General features: G+C 33.9%; 2 protein-coding genes across 5 annotated transcripts; one reads left to right on the top strand and one right to left on the bottom strand.

Annotated features, from left to right (window-relative positions):
* Nucleotides 1–438: 438 nt before the first annotated feature.
* On the top strand, nucleotides 439–22227 carry LOC119828614 (bifunctional glutamate/proline--tRNA ligase). Of its 4 annotated transcripts, XM_038350830.1 has the most exons (31): nucleotides 439–582; nucleotides 670–1002; nucleotides 1208–1358; nucleotides 1746–1865; nucleotides 2506–2632; nucleotides 2783–2975; nucleotides 3459–3630; nucleotides 4304–4462; nucleotides 4722–4796; nucleotides 4910–5054; nucleotides 5539–5783; nucleotides 6699–6906; nucleotides 7306–7494; nucleotides 12075–12278; nucleotides 12502–12708; nucleotides 13117–13314; nucleotides 14106–14303; nucleotides 14562–14708; nucleotides 15067–15171; nucleotides 15709–15807; nucleotides 16118–16279; nucleotides 16616–16733; nucleotides 17231–17379; nucleotides 17810–18010; nucleotides 18193–18310; nucleotides 18707–18846; nucleotides 19322–19448; nucleotides 19793–20034; nucleotides 20730–20890; nucleotides 21280–21423; nucleotides 22005–22227. In XM_038350830.1, the coding sequence occupies exons 1-31, from the start codon at nucleotides 546–548 to the stop codon at nucleotides 22168–22170; spliced, it is 5040 nt and encodes a 1679-aa protein (XP_038206758.1). In that variant the 5' UTR covers nucleotides 439–545; the 3' UTR covers nucleotides 22171–22227. The 4 variants fall into 4 exon arrangements, with proteins under 4 accessions (XP_038206758.1, XP_038206759.1, XP_038206760.1 ...); XM_038350831.1 differs by lacking the exon at nucleotides 14106–14303; XM_038350832.1 differs by lacking the exons at nucleotides 13117–13314; nucleotides 14106–14303.
* Nucleotides 8155–9759, bottom strand: LOC119828615. The gene is made up of 3 exons (XM_038350834.1): nucleotides 9352–9759; nucleotides 8871–9020; nucleotides 8155–8578 (listed from the first exon to the last, which is right to left on the bottom strand). The coding sequence occupies exons 1-3, from the start codon at nucleotides 9673–9675 to the stop codon at nucleotides 8198–8200; spliced, it is 855 nt and encodes a 284-aa protein (XP_038206762.1). The 5' UTR covers nucleotides 9676–9759; the 3' UTR covers nucleotides 8155–8197.
* Nucleotides 22228–22235: the final 8 nt, after the last annotated feature.

Here is a 22235-nt window from a genome sequence, read left to right as displayed (position 1 = left end):
TGATGAATATATATATATATAAAATTGTATTTATCAAAATTTACTACAAAACTGCTAAATTTAAACAATTCAAATAATATAAATTATCGTTTGGTTTTTGGCACAAAACATTTTCAATGAATATATTGATGGAAAACTGCGAAAACCAGCATTGACCAATAAAATTCCTACTTTTCATTTAAGTTCCTTTACACGACAATTCATCTTTATTTTCAATTGGATTTAAAGGTAAAGATGTTAATTTTACAATTATTTGTATATATGCATTATATATGTTTTACCTGATGATGCAATATTAATGAATATTTTTACAGCTAGATATTATTATATTTTGAATGCAGTGAAATACGTTTAATGAGACGGTTTCAAGGTCATTATGGTGTTGTTGTTGATGACAAATTGACATTTGGCACAAAAAGACACCAGACAGTTGACACTGACAAGTGACAGCCGTCTTGTGGTTGTGTGGCATGTGCGGTGTGCACGGTTTTGTGGTGAAATATTAAATTAAATATATTTAAATAACACTTTTAAACTATTGCATCATGAAAGTCGTGTGTAATAAAAGTAACCCGCCCTTAGGTAAGGCTAGCTTTCATTCAAAGGATGTTTTGTCTTATAATTGTATCAATGCTACCTATTAATATCTATTTTTATTCCATTTCCCAGGCGGTCTATTCGCTGTAGAACTCCACAGGTCGTCTGCTGGAGATGTAGAGATTGTTTGGGATGGCGAATCATCGATTACCTTACCCAATTCAAGCAAATCTTTGCCATATGGCACAAGTAATGACTTAATAAGAATACTCGAAAACACGTTTAATAAATCGGCCGGCCCATTACAGAGAGTTACCATGAATCACTGGCTGTCTTTTAGCCTTATTCTTGATGAAGAGATCCCAAAATCTTTGGAATACTTGGAAAAAACGCTTGGACCTCTAACATACTTAGTTGGAGAATCACTATCTGTTTCTGATTTGGCTGTCTTCAGTGTGCTTTATGGTAAATATTATTATGTAGTAAAATGAATATAATTTTTAAATAAAGTATTGATTAGAACAGAATGATGACTAGATATTATATTAAAATTTTAAAATTTTACTGTTCTATCTTATCATTAAGTAGTACTATTTTATCACTTTTATGGTACTTCACTGATACACAATTACATACAGTTAAAAATTAAACAAGATTTGTTTATTTTCAGCTTCCAATAAGTTTAAAGAGATTTCCAAATCAAATCCTCCAAACAACATTATAAGATGGATGAAACTGATCCAAGCTCAACCTTGTGTGGAGAAAGTTTTGAGAGAATTGCCTGCAGATATTCTTGAAAATGTGGCTAAAACCTCATCAAGGTAAATATTTGCATATTTCATATAAAAAAATCTCCATTTTTTATGACAAACAAGAAAATCTTATAAATTTTATATACCATGAACAAAAAATCAATTATATCATTTTTATCTATCTGCCCATTTATGGTGGCCAATCTCCAAAATATATTTCCAATTTTGATAGTTCTTTAGTAGTGTTGAGTTGATTTTACAGACTCTTATTAATAAACAGGCTACAGCCATTGATACCTTTATAAAAATTGTAATTAACAAATTATAATAAAATTAAATATATAGTCTAAAATTAAACCTTAGATCTTCTGTGATGTTAAAAAATTTTATCATCAGACTAATTACATCACCATAATGCCAAGGATATATATTAATTAATTTTAATTATATTCTCAGGAGATCTCCACCAGCAAGTAAGGAAACAGTTAGTGGTCGGCAACAAGAGGGCAAATTCATTGATCTGCCTCACGCTGAAATGGGAAAAGTTGTTGTACGTTTTCCACCTGAAGCATCTGGGTAAGTTTCAATGATATCCTATTAAATCTGAAACATTATTTAGTTAAGACAATGATCTTTCGTGGACAATCTAGGAATATTTGTTAAAAGGCGTAGGTAATTAGAAAATAAGTAGGTAAGTAAAAATTTAGTAGAAGACATAAAAAATATTATGACCAATTTCAAGTTGGCACATATTTTGTAATATAATATGTTTAAAGATATACTTTATATCACTTTTATGTTATTAATTTTGTAATTTATATTGTTTGTTTTTTTTTTAATTAAAATGTCCAAATCTTATAGCTTTATACTTTTTATTAACAAGATCCAAAGCATAAGTTGGTTTGAGTTGCATTGTGAAAGTCATTATTTAACAAATGAACGAAACTAATTTTCATATACCATGTACCGTAATGCTCCTATTGAGGTCAAATTAATTTACGTCTCAATTGTCATAAAATGTAGTGAGTTGTAAAATAAAATTCATGTAGAAGTACTTAAATTTAGAAATCATGTTTTATCTTTTCATTCTATTTAATATTGTTATGAATATTATAAATTAAAATTGTACATTCAACATGTTGAAAAAAATTACTGATATGTAAATATATTTCATTACATATGATAGAACTTTTTCTAAATTTCTATATTTTCACAGATATTTACATATTGGCCATGCAAAGGCAGCTTTGTTGAACCAATATTACCAACAAGCATTTGAAGGTAAACTGATCATGAGATTTGATGATACCAATCCAGCCAAAGAAAATGCTGATTTTGAAAAGGTAAACACAATTTTGTAAAAACAAAAATATTAAAGTATACTATGAAATGGTTAAATGTTTTTAATTTTATTTTTCTTCATTCAATTGTATTAGTTAAGAAGTAGAATTCATAACGTAAATAATAAAAAATCAACCATACTTTCTTTCTAGGTAATTCTAGAAGATGTCAAGATGTTGGAGATCAAACCAGACATGTTCACGCACACATCCCAGTACTTCGATCTGATGCTACAACTTTGTGAAAAACTCATCAAGGAGGGCAAAGCGTTTGTTGATGATACACCTGCTGAACAGATGAAAAATGAAAGAGACCAGAAAGTGGAAAGCAAGAATAGAAATAACTGTATGTATTTAATTGTAAATAAAGTGATAACTTATGGGAGGGTAAACCACTGCGTAGCGCAACGCGTTACGGCGCCAATAAGTCTACCTCACGCGTGTGACATCAGACAATATCAGAAGTTCTTTCTTTCTATGTCAGAGCAAGGAAAGGAGTACATGGATGAACTGATGTTATGTAGTCACTGCCGCCCATGAACACTAGTATGATTTCACATGTGCTTTGTCCGCCTCCTAAATATGTATATGTATTTAAACTATTTTCTCGAACTATCCAATGTCGTAACTGTTTGGAAACACCGCTTGTGTGATTGTGTGTAGCTATAATATATGATCTTTATTGTTGTATGGATAATCATATTTACTTGAAAATAAATAGTAATCTGAATTTATAGAATTACAATTTCTTCTTGTAATCTACAATATTTCTAATATTTTTACATTTTGAATTGATCTATGAATAAGTCTCTTTGTCTGTTTTATGCAGCTGTGGAGAAAAATCTGCAACTATGGGAGGAAATGAAGAAAGGAAGTAACATTGGTATACAAAACTGCGTTCGCGCCAAAATTGATATGCAGTCCATGAATGGTTGTCTCCGAGACCCAACCATTTACCGTTGTAAACCAGAACCGCATCCGCGTACGGGCACTGAATATAAGTATGATTTATTTATTTATGACTAGCTTATCGCGCGCGGCTTCGCCCGCGTAGAATTCGCTTATATTGCGCAATAGTAAGGAGTATTTTCTTCGCATTAAAAAGTATGGTCTGTTCTTTCCCACGTTTAGTTTCATCAAAATCGGTTTGACAATAACGCACTTTCATACAAACTTTCATCCCCTCTTTCAACCCTTTCTACCCTTTTTTCGCGATAAAAAGTATCCTATATCCTTTCCCAAGTTCAGTTCTATCTTCATACCAAATTTTATCAAAATCGGTTCAGTGGTTTAGGCGTAAAAGCGTAACAGACAGACAGACAGACAGAGTTACTTTCGCATTTATAATATTAGTAGGGATTACTTAATACTATGCGAAGCTATAGAAATCTGTATAAACAAGCATTTCTTATTAGAATAGACGTAAGCAAAGAGGAAAAAGTTTTTCTTGTCTGTGCACATTTTATTTAAAATATTGTGATTTCACACACTCACTAACACACTCTAATATTTTCGCAAATAAATTATTTGTTGCCGTTTTCTTCTTTTGAAATGCTTATTCAAATTTATAAATATGATTATATTGGTTGAAATAGTAATAATTTTATATTCTTTATGTTTCTTATGTTATAAAGCTGCTATCAAAAATAAAAAAGCATATATTAACGATTTTAGGGTGTACCCGACATACGACTTCGCGTGTCCCATAGTAGACTCCATAGAAGGTGTGACGCATGTTCTAAGAACTATGGAGTATCACGACAGAGATCCGCAATTCTACTGGTTTATTGATGCTCTTGGCTTGCGGAAGCCTTATATTTGGGAGTACAGCAGGTTTGTTTCCAAAAGTTTAGATCTATTTATAACTGTCATATAAATAATTGCTTTTTGTTATGTGGATGAACACAAAATATTGGCGTTATTTTTGATACAATAGAATTGTATGTAAAAATAATTATAATTAGAATATTCATCTCTATCTTAAATTGAATTCATTATCCCAATCTGTAACAATTTTAATATCAATTTAAAACTTCCAGAACATACTCAAATATTGTCAAGCAGTTTTAAAATTGAATTTGTCTTTTTTCAGACTGAGCATGACAAATACAGTTCTATCAAAGAGAAAATTGACATGGTTCGTGGAGCAGGGGCTTGTTGACGGATGGTAAGCCAAGCACTTAGTTATGATTTTTTTTTCTGTTTTATAACCTCAAATATTTTATGAATATATAGTAAATCATCCTACATGTTTAGATAAATATTGTGCTCCGTTTACAGGGATGATCCACGCATGCCGACAGTACGCGGTGTGTTACGGCGCGGCATGACCGTGGAAGGCTTGAGACAGTTCATCCAAGCCCAGGGCTCGAGCCGCTCAGTCGTCTTCATGGAGTGGGATAAGATATGGGCTATTAATAAAAAGGTTAGCTATCATCCGTGTGAAATTAACTATCTCCAGATTTAAAATCATGCCGCAAAACGCTCCGTTACGACGTGAAAAGAAAGAAAAACAAACAAACGCAATTTCGCATTTATAACACTAGCTAGACCCCGCGGTTTCACCCGCGTAAGTCCGTGTCCCGTAGGAATATCGGTATAAAAATTTGCCTATGTGTTATTCCAGTTGTCCAGCTATATGCTTACCAAATTTTATTGCAATCGGTTCAGCAGTTTTTGCATGAAAGAGTAACAAACATTCATACATACATACATCCTTGCTTACAACTTTCGCGTTTATTAGTAATACACTACGTATTCTTATTAGTTGGGTCGGATTGTGGCTTTTATTTGTTTTATTCATTCTGTTAAACTAAGTGATAATGGGAGTTTTATCGAGTTCAGTAGTTTAAAAAACATGTACCAAAATATAACCTATTTGACAAAACTTTTATTTCATCCCCTTCTAGGTGATCGATCCAATTGCACCACGCTATACAGCGCTAGAAGCAGACCCAGTAGTTGTAAACCTTAAAGGAGTAGCCGACTCAACCTTGACCGTGGCCCTTCACCCCAAGAACCCGGATATTGGCTCCAAAACCGTCTGGGTCTCGTCCAAGTTGTTAATCGATCAAGTGGATGCGCAAGCGCTGAAAGAAGGGGAGAATACTACGTTTATCAACTATGGAAATGTTATGATTGATAAGATTCATAAGTGAGTGTGTGTAAACTTTGTACATTGTATTATGTGTTATATAGTTTTAACTAGCTTTTGCCTGCGGCTTCGCACACGTTGATTACGGAGTAGTTTAATAGATGTATATAATGCATATAAACCTTACCCTTAAATAACTCTCTATTAAAAAAAACCATCAAAACCCGTTGTGCAGTTTTAAAGATATAAACATACATAGGGAAAAAGAAAGCGACTTTGTTTTATAGTATTTAGTGATTAAGAAGAGGCTTCGCCCGCGTAGTCAAAGGAAAAGATAGACAATCCACAAACAGACAAAATTTTCACTGCATAGATCCCGTTTCCAAGGTTTTTCTATGATAAAAACAGCTATCATATGTCCTTTCTCGGGTCTCAAAACTATCTTCGTACTAAGTTTCACCAAAATCGGACCAATAGTTCCTCCACAAGCTCCGACCTTTGAGCCATAAGCCTTTTGATAAAATTTTGTATATAGGCAGGGTATGAGCTGATTTGGATTCTTACTCTTTTTCCCGATTAAATGCTCCCTTGGGATAAATAGATGATATTATAGAGATAGATGGAATCTTGATATCCGGGCGGAGGAGGGACGAGTGTCTAGTTGACATTTTATGCTATAGTTTAAATTTGATTGCTATTTATAGTATACTAACATACCCGGCCACGCGTTGCTGTGGCTGAGTAATAATTAAAAATATTAAGATTATAAATTATTGGGCTAATAAATCGAAATAAAAACTATCCTATATCTTAAGTTAGACCAAATTACACATAAAATGGCAAATTTCATCAAAATCGGTTGAGTTGGTGAACAGTTCATTGGGAACATACATCATGACACTGGAGTTTTATATATTAAGTTATGTACATTAAAGATTATAAGCAGAAGCAAACGATTATCGTTTTTCATCATAGATCTGCCGATGGCAAAGTCACAAGTGTGGATGGCACACCCAACCTCGATAACAAGGATTATAAGAAAACCCTAAAGATCACGTGGCTAGCGGACTCGCAGAAATCGCCCCGTGTGGAAGTGTACTGCGTGTACTTCGACCACATCATATCCAAGCCACTGCTCGGAAAGGATGAGGACTTCAAACAGTACATTGGACATCAGACGAGGGTAAGTTAATTGTAATTAATAGAAAAATAAAAAAATAATTTTTAATGCCAGTCTGATCCATACTTATTGAACAAATTGTCGATTTTATTCGTAAAAATTAATAAAAATACAGAGAGTTGTTTTTTGTTATTTTTCTAATTGAAAATTTAATTCTATCCTGTGCACTGACCCCTCCTATGCAGCTTGCGGAATGCGGAAATCGTGTTTAAATGTTTAATGAGACATTTTTCATTTATGTTTGTAACTACTATGAAATTCAGTCAATTGGTTTGAACGAAAGTGTGTTCAGTGTTTGTTTGGAAGAAAAAAAAATAAGTATAACAGCTTTGTCGCTCAGAACGTAGTTTTCTCCTTATAAAAGAAAATTTAATTCGATATAATTCAACATATTGTCCACAGTGGGAGGTACCCATGATAGGCGAGCCTGAACTAGCCAAACTGAGAGTGGGTGACATAATACAACTGCAACGCCGCGGTTTCTTCCGCGTGGATGTGGCGACTTCATCACCTTCACCGCATACTAGTAAAGCCGCCCCGCTCGTCCTGTTCCATGTGCCCGATGGACATACTAAGGAAATGCCTGGACAGGTGAGTTTATTTTTGTGCTGTTTGTTAACAAGAAAATAGAAGACTATCGAATTCACTTTTTTGTGCCGGAAAAAGCGGGTTTGACAATGTTTCCCTTTACCGGCGTGAAGAAAAAAGGAAATAAAATACAGATAATTAATTTTATGCAGAAATGTAACTACTCTATTTCTATTTACACATGTGGCTGTGTTAACACCTTTTGTAATTTTATAAGGCGTGTGTTAGCGGTTACTCGTAACTAGTCATTTTAACATCTGTTTTATATAAACCTATTACACATAATTGTGTAAACATTAGGCTGTGTTTGTTATGAATACACGTGTGCTGTTAATGTAAGACGAGTTTCTGTACTTTTACGTTAGCTATTGCCCGCAGGTTCGCTCGCATGGTCAAAATAATTTTCTCGAGAAACATACTTATCTTATCCCCTATTTTATGCCGTTGGGGGTAGAATTTCATTAAATTCTTTCTTAGCGGATTCCGAGATCGTAGTCGCTGTCTACATGCCAAATTTCGGCCCGATCGGTCCAGTAGTTTGGCTGTGCGTTCATAGATCTGTCAGTCAGCTACCTATGCGTTTTTCATATTTAATGATTATTTCTGGGTTTTAAGTAATTAACACGTAATAAATCAATTTTCAATTTTATTAACAAATAGATACATAAAGAAAACCACACCATTTCTAATTCCTTATAAAAATAAATTAAACTTTGTCAAAACTAAATAAGTAATCACCACTCTTAGGACTCCACGCGTGATCGTAATTTTTCTTAATCTCCAGAGGCTTAATGTCTATTTCCAAATCTTCTATTGCCATACTTGGACTGTAGTTCTTATTATCAATGTCATTATTACTTGCTTCAACTTTTATACTCTCTAAACGAATGGGGCTCAATAAAGGTGAATAAGTGGAATTAATAATAGTATTTTCAATTGGCCAGCTGAAATCGTCCACATTCTCTAAAACAACCGTATCTAAAGAATGTATTGAATTTAGTTCGACGGTGGAATCCAAATCTTCTTCTATAGGGGTGCTTGTGTGCAATAGTGGTGTAGACCATTCTGTGTATTGTGCTTGCATACGCTGAAAAAAATCAATATAATACAACACCCCAAAGTACATTTTATGAAATAACAAAAAATGTTGTGTTAATGTTGTGCTTATATGTTCTATAGTGTGTTTATGATAATAGCAATGAGGCAATGTTTCACTTATATCAAGAAAATATGCGTACATTTCTTAGATGCTATTACGACATGTCACAATAAAGTGTTATTAAATAAAATATGGATTTATATACAACAAGTCTTTCAAAAATCAACAAATTTTGCTCAGACATTTAATTATATTCGTATGTTTACGATACATTGCTTACCTTTCGTGTGGCGCGTATTAATTCATCAACATCGGAATCGCTATGAAAGCTGTCCGAACTTATATTTTCGTACATGTTATTGTTATTTGCTGGGGTATTTTCACTTACATTGTGTTTTCTTTTACGCCGTTTTTTCTTAATCTTCATATTCTAAAAAAAGTTGTATAGTAATTTATAGAATTTATAATTGTATAGTAATTTATAGATATATTGTATAGAATTTCATTGTTTATAAAAATTATAGCGCTTCATAAACAAATGGTTAATCGAAATAAAATTATATTTAATTAGGAGGGTCGAAATTTTTGTTATATTTCTATGCATATACTTTTGCATTAAAAAAAAGCTCTAACCAATAATACACTACGTATTATTATACGGAATACCGCAGATATTGATGTTACTAATAATATATGAAAGAAGTAACGTATTAAATCATATTCGTATTGAACTGCAGTAATCATATGACAATATAACTTACGCTAATTGAGCGCGGTGTGACGCATATCCTAGTTTGCGATCTATGATTACGTGTATTACATATACTTCGCAGACAGCACGGCACAATTCTCTCTATAGCAACTGTATTCTTAGATACGCTCTTTATATCCTGATCCTTCCTTTTATTAACTCCCCTTCTCTGCCGTTTGTGATTCGTATAGGTTTGACACATTATCCTCTCCGTGTTACTCTGTTTACATATAAAGACGTTTCGCTTTTTACTCTTAAGCACTTTTTTCCTCGGATTTGTTATGGGAATACTTCCCACAATTATGATGTCGGAGTCCTCACTTTTAAGTTCCATGTTATTGAACACGCTAAACGCACATTAAAATTAGTTATATTACGAGATCCTGCCTCGTAATTAGTGAAAAGTAAACGATATGTTATTTTCAATCACCATATGTCAATATGCACTCTTCATAATTAAAAATACAAATATTCTCTTATTATAAGCGGTCCGATGTATGAACGTCTTCAATATTTCGATTCTGATAATGAAGGTAATCTGAAACCATTGTTAAGCTGACACCGTCCATGTTAAAGTATGCACTTGACTTGTGATTAGGTATGATAGGTAACTGTGTACAGGTGCTGTGCTTTTTTATACGATAATTTATGAAAGAATTAGTAGGTAATTTTGTATTTAGGAATTGGGATGGTAATAAAATCTAATTTTTCTTGGTCGAAACCGCCGGGGGAAGGCTAATAAAATAAAGAACTAATTCGAGTTAATGACTATAAAAAAAATCTCTTGCTTACACCTATTTAGAATTGAAAAATGCATTTCAATTCAAAAAATATTTATACCGCGAAATTATAATAACTTTCAACATGGGAAAAAAAGAGATATTCATCATATTAAGAAGAATTTAACAAAATATTGTTTTTTACGCCTTTTGTACCTACTTCTAATTATTAAGTATTTTAAGGTCATATATTTAAGGCATTAGTTATGAGACGTATCGACACAGAATAATAGTATAGCTGTATTGGTACCCTTTTCTTTAAAAAATGAAAACGATTTGCTCGATGTACATTGCTCCATTTTTATTGATTAAAACAAGATGATGTATAATCAGCAGTCGATGAATGTTATCACTTACAGTCCGGACGTATCACGTAATGTGAAAGTGAAAGGTTGAATCATAACAATCTGCTACACTTGGCAGTCGTTATCCACGTGTGTTATTTGTAAGTCAGCAATATGTTATAATAACATGATTTTTTGTCTGTAATAAATGTATATTTAATTGATAAAAAAAAGAAATAACTGAATGTTTTTTTTTTTTAATAATAAATTAAGAATGTAATGTGGTGTGTGAAAGTACCAAAGAAAGTGTTTTAAGTTGGTGTTATATTTGAAAATATTTTTATTATTACATGTGATTTTATTGAACAGTGTGGTTAACTGTTTTATTATTTATTATTGCAATTATTACTAATATACAATATAAAATTGTCTACAAAAATATAATAATGTTATAAAGAGGAGACTTTTATATTTGTGTATGTATGTAACTTTTACACCCAAAAATCACTGGGCCGATTTCAAAAATTATTTTACTATTAGAAAACTGCTACTTCCTGAGTGACATAGGTTATATATGTACCACAGGCGAAGCCGCGGCGAACAGCTAGTATTATATAATTTGCATAAAATAAAATGGAAAGTGCCTTGATGATTTTATTAAACTCAAGATTTCAATGAAAAGTTTGATTAGGAATTATACAGAACTACACACATTTAATTGGTTTACTACGACTATCTACACTTGGCTAACGTTGTGGCATATTTCATACCCCTTTGTTGGGTGAAAGGACCTGAAAGTCAATTTTAAATGTAAAGGTAATGTGGTTCTATAGATTTGAATTGAATCTTATTTTTTCGCGCGCAACATCGCTCTGACATATTGAATGTTGTCGTGTACATATATTCTCCAAGTGAAAACTATTAATAGAATTTGAGTGCATACAGATAATGACCTAGAAAATTATGTGTATTGGCGTAAAAACTATAAATATTGATCTGAAAAACCGTTAGTATTAGTGGTCATATTTTCAGACGACGAACAAAATTATGGCGGGAGTTATATTTCTTATCTTATACCTTTAAACGAGCAATTCTTGTATATATATATATATATATATATATATATATATATATATATATATATATATATATATATATATATATATATATATATATATATATATATATATATATATATATATAATTGGGATCTCGGAATCGGCTCCAACGATTTTCATGAAATTTAGTATATAGGGGGTTTCGGGGGCGATAAATCGATCTAGCTAGGATTTTTTTTTAGAAAATGTCGTATTCGTGTTTTATTCGTGTTTTTTTTCTCCTGACATCTATTGGTGAATAATAATACTATTTTGCTTCGTAGATAGCTGGACAACTGAAATAATATCATATTCGTGTTTTATTCGTGTTTTTTTTTCCTGACATCTATTGGTGAATAATAATAGTATTTCGTAGATAGCTGGACAACTGAAATAACACATAGGCACTTTTTATACCGATATTCCTACGGGATACGGTTACGCAGCACGCTTACGCGGTTTCAACCGCGGGTCACAGCTAGTGTTAATTAGGCATATAAATTTATTCGTAGTTAAAAACTCGACGATTGATATATCCTCAAGTGCAATTATATACGAATTAATTATTTCCAGCCCAAATCAGTGCTAACGACACAAGCGAAGCAACCGACCCCCGCAGACGCCGTAGGTTCAGCGTCGCAATTAAACGAACAAATCGTGAAACAAGGAGACGCGGTGAGAGCACTCAAGGGCGCGAAGGCTGAGAAAGTTAAGGTCGATGAGGCAGTCAAAGCACTGCTAGATCTTAAGGCCAAGTACAAAGCGGCTACTGGACAGGTGAGTGCTTGGTTAACAGAATAAACTTTAATGCTTTTGTGGTTATGTCTCTTGATTAGAGCTAAATAGCTGAAATTTAACCTATTTTAATCTTGAGGTTGTATGTTTCATTTGGGTAGATAATAAAGTCAGTAGATAATAAAGAGTGTCAGATTTAACATTAATTTCATCAGATTTATTCAACTTTTACACATTCCATCAAAAACTGAATAATTCGTCCTAGGATTGGAAACCGGGTGTTACACCAGCAGTTAAAGCTGAGCCCAAACCATCAGCTGGTGGTGATGCTGCTGCACTTAACCAGGATATCATAAAACAAGGAGACCTCGTACGTTCCCTGAAAGCTGATAAGGCCGATAAAGCTAAAGTCAGTGAGGCTGTTGCACTTCTGCTGGAGTTGAAGGCTAAATACAAGACTGCTACTGGACAGGTGAGCAGTTGTTTTATTTGATGTATATAATACTTGATTATCATTGTATATAAGGTACCATGGCCTATGAATACTTAACGTAATTGTGATAACTTTGTAACATAAATGTAAATGGAGACATTCAGGTTCAATATCGATACACGAATGTTTAAAATATGTCTGTATAAAAAATCGTTCAATTACTTTTATATTAAATTCTACTAATACGAAGAATACTGAAATATTTGGTGAGGCGGGCACAAGGTAAGAATAAATAAATGAGGCATAACAATATATGCATCGAGTATTTCCTTGATATACCAGAATGTATTGCATAATTAAATTGAGATAAAGAATGTACTATAAATTCCTAAGTATGGCGCAACCTGAAGAAATTTTGAATTGAAGCCTTAAATTATCGTCTCTCAGGATTGGAAACCCGGTGCAACGGTGTCAGAAGCGAAACCCTCCCCAGCGGGAGACGCGGACAGCATCAACCAGGAGATCAGCAAACAGGGAGACTTGGTGCGCTCTCTGAAGGCAGCAAAGGCTGAGAAAGCGAAGGTCGACGAGGCTGTGAAGATCCTTTTGGAGCTTAAAGCCAAATACAAGGCGGCTACTGGACAGGTACAGGATATGTTTTCAGAATAAGAGATAATTTCATTTTAGGTTAGATTTTATCTATTAGATGAACACACTCCGGTTGGCTGTCAAATTTCGGGTTTTATACAGACACTACATAGCCGTAATTTGCGTACGTGCACAACTATTTGCGTTAAATCTATTCGAATTTGTATGTGGGAGTCGAGCACGCTTCGGCACGAATTGGGCCAGCTCGCACCGGGGAAGTACCACACTCCCACAGAAGACCGGCGTAAAATAGCAGCATGCTACTGTGTTTCGTACGGTGAGTGGGGGAGCCGGAGGCCCGTTTCCTTTTCCTCACCGTTCCCAGTCCATTCATTATTTCCAGTCGTCAATTCTTTCCTTATCACTTTCTACTTAAATGCGGGCAGTGCATTTGCAGAAGCATTACCTCTGCAACTGTATATGGATGGTGTGGTGTCCTTTACCATGGTTCATAGTGGTCATGTTTTAAATAGGATATATTTTAGTAGAAGAAATCAGAAGTCACGAAATTTCTAATCATACTTATATTATAAATACGGAAGTTTGTTGTTCTTTCACACAAAAACTACTGAACCGATTGCAATGAAATTTGGTACTTAGATAGCTGGACAACTGGAATAACATCTAGGCAACTTTTTATCCCGATATTCCTACGGGATACGGACTTACGCGGATGAAACCGCGGGGCGCAGCTAGTAATACAAATATAAGAGTAATTTGTAAACTCGTTATTTAGAAACTAAATATAACAATAGAATCTTGTTAATATTAAAAAAAATGTTTTCCAGGATTGGAAACCCGGCGCAACAGTACCGCAAGCGAAACCCTCGCCAGCAGGAGACGCGGACAGCATCAACCAGGAGATCAGCAAACAGGGAGACCTGGTGCGCTCGTTAAAGGCAGCAAAGGCTGAGAAAGCAAAGGTCGACGAGGCTGTGAAGATCCTTTTGGAGCTTAAAGCCAAATATAAGGCGGCTACTGGACAGGTATCTGCTGTTATCGAGTTTGTTTACATCCTGTTAGGTTTTGATATTATCTTACGTTATGTCGCTTAACTGACATGGATTGCCTTATGTTGTATGCTTTAATATTGTCCCAACATGGGACTATAAACTTAATATTAAATACCAACTGATGAAGAACATCCATTTCTCCGTAGTTAAATGGAGGCACCCTAACCACTAATCTCAAATTTATTATTAATTCTAAGGTTCCCTTTCGTTGATTAATATAATATTTTACAGGATTGGAAGCCAGGAGCGACGCCAGCGCCGGTGAAAGCCAATAACGGGCCAGATGTTAACGAAATTTTAATTAAAATCACCGCACAAGGCGACAAAGTGCGTAAATTGAAAGCAGAAAAGGCGGAGAAGGGTACTCTGGATGTTGAGGCAAGTTAAAGAAAACAGATTTATTTAATTATTTCCTATGGATTTGCATATATTAAAATGTATATAACCTTGTTACCCTTGCCAATCCTTGTTTTATTTAACAATATATTGATCCAGTAAACTCACCACATCAAGTAAATGTTCTGTTGTGACGTTTATTAGCTAGCTAGCATTATTGTTACTCATGATATTGGAATAGATCTTTATATTTTAAACGATGTTCCCAAAACCAAGGCTTTGGGGGCGGCAGTCGGCTCTCTTTTTTATCTTAACTCGATTACTACGTGGGTTTTTAACTATGCAATAATGATACCTTTCTCATGATTTTTCTATAGTGTGGATGTTCTTTTTCCTGTAGGTGAAGAACCTACTGAACTTGAAAGCCCAGTACAAATCAATCGCTGGTACAGACTGGACTCCAACCGCGGCTCCTGCTCCTGTTAAAACCGAGGCTACCGAGAAGGTTTTTTTTATATATTTAATGACGACAGAGAAATGCTTATAAAATTGTACTTTTTAAAAGCTGTTTTTTAAAAGTCTTGCCGTTTAGTAATCATTCAATGAGTGTACTCTTGATGTTCCTAAATTATTAATAAGTTTTCTTAACCACTTTGACCGCCTCCCTGGTACAGTGGTTAACGCGTGAGCTTAGAACCGAGGGGTCATGGGTTCAATTCCCGGTGGGGACGCACAAAAAGAAATGTCTCGGTCTGGCAGGACACAGAAGTTTGATCACCTACTTGTCCGTAAAGAAAATCGATCAGTGAAACAGATGTACACAACAGATGTGCCCCATACCCCACTAGGGGATACGGGACTTCACTTACTTTCTTAATCACTTATTAAACATTAGGTTAAATTTATTCAACACGCTATCCATCCATTTGGTATATCGTCTTATAAAAATTGTATCTCATTTTTATGAGTGAATTATAGGCTATTATTTCATATATCTTAAACACGAAAAATATTTTATTTTAAAAATATGTTCCTTTCATAGCAAACAGCAATGAACGGTGTAAACGCAGAAGCTTTGGCGGCCGAAGTCGCGAAACAATGTGAAGTGGTGCGAGACCTTAAAGCGAAGAAAGCTGATAAAGTGAGTGTATTTTCTAAAAAAAATTTTCTTTAAAATATATACTTTGTGTTTTCATTTTATAATTTAATGACATTGGAATTCTTGCGGTCAAGCGTCGCTGCGGTACAGTAATGGACGCGAGTTCGAACCTTTATTAATACGGAACTGTAGTAAGGAAAGATTTAAATTATAAATTTAATTCCTCCGTTCCATTTCCTGTAAATTTTACCATTTTTTAAATATATTCGCAACAGCAGAATAATCACACAAGACTCTCTTTGGACTTGATTTAAGTAAAATGCATTTATACTTTAAAATTTAAAATACCCAGACAACAATAGACGCGGAAGTGAAGAAGCTTCTAGAACTTAAGGCGAAGTACCAACAAGAGACGGGAGTTGCGTACGCGGCGGCTCCGGCGCGAGAGAGTAAGCCGAAGGAGAAGAAACCGAAAGAAGTTAAAGAAGTGAAGAAGGAGAAGAGCAAAGAACCGGTACATCATTTTAGAAAATACCTAAGTTTTTTTTATATGTTGTTTTTTTTAGATGATGGGATTAAATAAACTTTCCGTTACCCGTTTTGTAAGCTTATAACAAATATTTTGACAGGCGTTTTTGTAAGATCATTACATATTTAAAAAGCGTTGCATTTCGTCATTCATTTAATTATAATTTCGGGAAGTAAATATGATATTGAGTTAATTTTTGTGGATTGATTTAAGAGAAAAATAATTTATTGTCATCGTATATATTTTAAACAAGAAATTTTGAAAATGTCGTTATTAATATTTATTCTTCTTCATTATAGTAAAATAACAATTTCATTTTAGAGCCCCAAGCCCAATAAAGAAGAGTCATCGAGCGGTGTTAAGAAGATAACACGGCTCGGGCTTGAGGCGTCCAAGGAATCTGAACTGTCAGAATGGTACCAGCAAGTTATAACTAAAGGTAACGCTCTGTTAATGTTAAAGGTTAAAAGTATTTAAAAAAAAATATAATTTGCATTATATAAACCTTTTATAAATTTAAATGCTGCCCAATTCACAGTTAATTAGAGTAATGACAGAAAGGACTTACTAGTCCTGGACTAAATAGTGTATGGCTGATTGCTATTTTTAAAGCTTTACTACAAATAAAGTTAAACTCGCAAAATGTTGCCTTTTAATGGTATTTTAAAAGGTTCTTACAAATTTCTTATCATTGCACAATAATTTATAAATTATAAGTTACAAAAAATTTAATAAAAAAATGCTTACTTTCTTAAATATAGATCATAATAATTTCATTAGTTACCTAGGTTTCTTAGCACAAACTCTAAGATATTTAATTTTATAGTGAAGTCGTATAAGATGTAATAGAAATGTTTATTTAATTATTAATACGTTAATTTATATATGATAATAATTTATATAATGTAATAATTTAATTTATTGTGGTTATTGCAGCGGAGATGATAGATTACTACGATATATCAGGATGTTACATCCTCCGCCCGTGGTCGTACAGTATTTGGGAGATCATTCGAGAATTCATCAGTACCAATATCAAGAAAATGGGTGTGAAGGATGTGTATTTCCCCATCTTTGTGTCTAAGGTGAGAAAAAAACTATGTAATTACAGCAAAATGACGCAGTGAAAGTTGTGAATAATTTTTTGTAAGAAATATTTAACCTTTATCTATTTTATAATAAATTTCATCACACATTAAAAACTTCCACATGAAATATATAAAAGTTCGGTTTATAATACATATTTTTTGTTGTTATTCACAATATACTAGAATTTTATGTCCTTTTATGTCCTTGGGTAAAATGGCAAACATACGTTTGATCTATAAAATTATCTGTGATCTCAGTTTAATGTAGATAAAATATATTTTTCTTTATGATAACACATAAACTTTGTATTGTAGTTCATTATTATTAAAAGCTCGGCACCAAAGAAGCATCTTTGTGCATATTTTTGTAAGACCAAACTTTTCCAAAAACGAACATTTCCAAATTGGAATTTAACAACGTCCCCAGGCGGCGCTGGAACGCGAGAAGACGCACATCGCGGACTTCGCCCCCGAGGTGGCGTGGGTGACGCACTCGGGCTCCAGCGAGCTCGCCGAGCACATCGCAATCCGCCCCACCTCCGAGACGGTCATGTACCCCGCGTACGCCAAGTGGGTGCAGAGCCACCGCGACCTGCCGCTCAAGCTGAACCAATGGAACAATGTCGTGGTGAGTGATGGTTACCTCTGTCCTCTACTCTCTTTTCCTTGACCTAGGTATGGGAGTCGATATCCTGACCCAACTCGTGCTTGGTCATTTGTACTAATTCTGGGCGTAGATTTGAAGTGATCTACCGATCTAGATAGAGAAATAGAACTTATCTGTATTTAGAAAAAATTCTATTGCTGTAGCGATGGGAGTTCAAGCAGCCGCAGCCGTTCCTCCGCACCCGCGAGTTCCTCTGGCAGGAGGGACACACCGCTTTCCGCGAACAGAAAGAAGCTCACGAGGAGGTTCTGCAGATCCTTGGTGATTGTCACAACGTTTAAGTTTTTTCTGTAATCACTATGATGTACATGCTTTTATACCTATTTTACTTGAACTTTTTCAACGAATTACAATTTTGAAAAAAAATACACATAATGTTAATGGTAGTATTTTCAGCTTCATTTTTATAAATAAAAAATCATTTGACAGGAATGTATTATACAATTTTGAATTATTTTTTTTATTAATTTATATTATAGTTTTATAATAATTTAAAGCTTAAAAACAGCAACGAACTTGCATATCTCTGCAAACTTTGTTTTAACACAATTTAAGCACAATAGTGCTGCCAACATAACAATAATCAGCAAATTTTTATGTCCCATCTCACTCTAACATGAAAAATCCATACAATTTATAATAAATAAATATTAACAGATCTGTACGCGCGAGTATACGAAGAGTACCTCGCGATCCCAGTGATAAGGGGCAGAAAGACTGAGAAGGAGAAGTTCGCGGGCGGCGACTACACCACCACCGTAGAAGCTTATATCGGTGCTAGCGGGCGAGCTATTCAGGTATTTAATGCTCATGCAATAAGGTTTATAATTGCCTGATTTATTGTTGGTTATGTACTTGTTCCTTAGAAATAAATGGCTGTTGATCAAAATAAAAATTATTTATATATTTGTATATAATTTAGCAACTTTTTAGGTTATGTCATGATGTTTTCAATCGCCTTTAAAAAAAGCAGCAAATTTGCGCATGTCACTCGCGTCTAGCCACAGCTTTATAGAAGCAAGTTTAACTAATCTCGTAAGATTGAATTTTATAAAACATTAAAGCATAACTTTGTAGGAATAATTGGTGAGTGTTGAGCGAAACTTTCGTGCGTTACTTTTATATGACACTGTGCATCTTGGATTTTTTGTATCAGTTACTATAACCAATATAATACCATGTTTTATTAATTTAACTTATCACACCTGTCTTATAAGAATTAAGAAAGTGCGTAATTCTCTTAATTTCTTAATGATTTTCTTATTTACATAGGGAGCAACAAGTCATCATCTGGGACAGAACTTCTCAAAGATGTTTGACATCGTATATGACGATCCTGACACGCAGGAGAAGAAATTCGTCTACCAGAACTCATGGGGCATCACCACTAGGACTATAGGTATATTATTTTTTTATTAAAATCAAAAGTATTTTCATAAAAGCAAAAGATGATTGAAGTTATGCTTTCAAAGAGTGATGATTTGTATTCAAATAAACAAATATATTATAACGAAAAAAACCTTGGATCAAAATAATTTAAACTATGTATGCATGTGTGTACTGTGTAGTACGTGCTTATAGTAGGTAGGCATAGTTAAATAATAAAATACATAACATTTAAATTTGTTATGTAGTTTTAGATTAGTATTCTATTGATTTTTAAAAGTATTTATTTGTGTCATGTCCTCATCATGTATGGAATATACTTTTCTAGTTAATTATAATTATGTTGTGATCACGCAGGTGTAATGGTCCTTGTACATGGAGACAACCGAGGCTTGGTGCTTCCACCTCGCGTAGCAGAGATCCAAGCTATCGTGGTGCCCTGTGGTATCACAGCATCCAGCACTGCAGAGGAGAGGAAGAACCTCATGGATTCCTGCAAAAACCTCGTGGAAGAGTTGAAGGCAGCTGGTATCAGAGCTGATGGGGATTACAGGGAGAACTACTCACCTGGCTGGAAGTTCAACCATTGGGAGCTGAAGGTTTAATCTCTATATCTATATATATAAAATTCTCGTGTCACAGTTTTCGTTGCCATACTCCTCCGAAACGGCTTGACCGATTCCTCTGAAATTTGGTAAGCATATTGGGTAGGTCTGAGAATCGGCCAACATCTATTTTTTATCCCGATATTCCTACGGGATACGGACTTACGCGGGTGAAACCGCGGGGTGCAGCTAGTATATATATAAAATTCGCGTGGCACAATGTTAGTTACCGTATTCCTCCGAAACCGCTGGACCGATTTTTATGAAATTTTGTGTGCATATCGGTTAGGTTTGAGAATCGGCCAACATCTATTTTTCATATCCATGAATGATAAGACTAAGGCAGAACAGCGTTTGCCGGGAAAGCTAGTATTTTTATATTATTATTCTGTATTTTAATATTATTCTGATGGCAGTATGTGTTGATGTTAAGTGGTATGTGTATAAACACCGTACTAGAATATTTCGCGGGAGTTTTAGGTAACTGTTGACTCCATTCTGGTTTGCTCATATATGTAATAGTTGTTATACCATATAATATGGACAAAGCCGAGTGCAACATTACCTATTACAATTAAAGTTTGTTAATAATATTAACATGTTATATTTTTGTTGTGAAAGCACAAAGTAGTTAAATGTAAACTTTACCTTTTTGTAAAAAGAAAATATATATCAAACAAATTTTCCAGGGTGTACCAATCCGAGTGGAATTAGGACCAAAGGACATTTCACGGGGTGAGATCGTAGCAGTTATCCGACTCACCGGTGAGAAGCGTACGCTCAAACGGGATTCCGCGCCTAAGGAACTGGTGACTACCCTCGAAAAAATACATGAGGATATGCTTAATAAGTAAGTGTAATTTTATCCTTTTCAAATTTTTTATCTTAACAAAATGCATAAAACTACTATATGCTGCTACCTTTTTTGAAGTTTACTGATGTCAAGAACATAATATCAATGAACTATTTGCTATAATATAAATTAATCATTTGTAAAATATTCATAACTAGCTGCGCCCCGTGGTTTCTCCCGTGTAAGTCCGTATTCCGTAGGAATATTAGGATAATATGTTGCCTATATGTTATTCCAGTTGTTCAGCTGTCTACATACTAAATTTCATTGCAATTGGTTCAGTAGTATTTGCATGAAAGAACAACAAACGCACATTCATCCTTACAAACTTTCGCATTTATAATATAAGTAGGATTTATAGGTTTTTATATTCTTCTTTGTCATAGAGCTACGAAGGAAAGAGATGAGAGATTGTCATCAGTAACAAAATGGGAAGACTTTACAAGTGCCTTGGAACGGAAGCATATCTTGTTAGCACCTTTCTGTGGAGAAATTTCTTGCGAGGACAACATTAAAAACGATAGTGCCAGGTTAGTTTGTGTTATATTACTAATAAGTGATTAATGATTTCCAGAAATAATAGCTCTTGTATACTTTACTTAAAAATCAAAAAGCTCATAAGTCTTTTTCCAGTAATATATATATATTATGCTGTTATAAAATATTTATTCTAAAAGTAGTTAATGTAAAGCAAATCTTTTAGTTGAGAAGGTTAACAGCTATTTGCAAAAATATATTGGATATTTTAAATTTTTCAGTTACTGTCAGGTTGATGAAGGCTTATAGAGTTAATAAATGTGTCTTGTTTCTTTATTTTTTACCTATGTAGAATATACTATGAGGGTTAGTCCTGTGTTAAAATTTTGTCAGGTTTATTGTGTATTCTAAGCAACTTGTAAGTTTTGTTCACATACAAGTTAATGAAAAATTATTAACTACAACAATACACCATTGCTCATACTGCAGCATTATAAAAATAAATGCTTATAGTTAATTCTTCTTAGCTATATATAGCATTTGAAATCAGAAAATTATTCCAATTTAATTTCAATAACTTTTAATGTTAAGGTTTACGGTTAAGAAGATAAATATCTAATTTATTTGTTTTTAGGAATGAAGATGATCAAACAACAGAAGTAAAGGCTCCATCAATGGGTGCCAAATCCTTGTGTATTCCATTCAACCAACCACGTGACATAACTGCCAGTGACAAGTGCATCCACCCTGCTTGCAATAACAAGCCCAAATTTATAACATTGTTTGGTCGGAGTTATTAAGAATACTTCTATATGTGTTTTATAAATTTATTATTTAAAAATAAATAAATCAAAATTGTCACTTG

Source organism: Zerene cesonia, chromosome 8, assembly GCF_012273895.1.
Source record: "Zerene cesonia ecotype Mississippi chromosome 8, Zerene_cesonia_1.1, whole genome shotgun sequence".
Lineage (NCBI taxonomy): Eukaryota > Metazoa > Arthropoda > Insecta > Lepidoptera > Pieridae > Zerene > Zerene cesonia.
Note: the sequence above shows the minus strand (reverse complement) of the source record. Positions and strands in the feature narration are given on the sequence as shown.

What these genes read in the sequence shown, in the direction of transcription:
- LOC119828614 (XM_038350830.1), top strand. Translation starts at nt 546, where the DNA reads ATGAAAGTCGTGTGTAATAAAAGTAACCCGCCCTTAG. An exon ending in CGTACGGGCACTGAATATAA is followed by an intron (nt 3,631 to 4,303) that starts GTATGATTTATT and finishes TAACGATTTTAG; the next exon opens with GGTGTACCCGACATACGACT. An exon ending in ACAAGACTGCTACTGGACAG is followed by an intron (nt 12,709 to 13,116) that starts GTGAGCAGTTGT and finishes ATCGTCTCTCAG; the next exon opens with GATTGGAAACCCGGTGCAAC.
- LOC119828615 (XM_038350834.1), bottom strand. Translation starts at nt 9,675, where the DNA reads ATGGAACTTAAAAGTGAGGACTCCGACATCATAATTGTGGGAAGTATT. An exon ending in TCACACCGCGCTCAATTAGC is followed by an intron (nt 9,021 to 9,351) that starts GTAAGTTATATT and finishes AACTTTTTTTAG; the next exon opens with AATATGAAGATTAAGAAAAA. An exon ending in TAATACGCGCCACACGAAAG is followed by an intron (nt 8,579 to 8,870) that starts GTAAGCAATGTA and finishes GATTTTTTTCAG; the next exon opens with CGTATGCAAGCACAATACAC.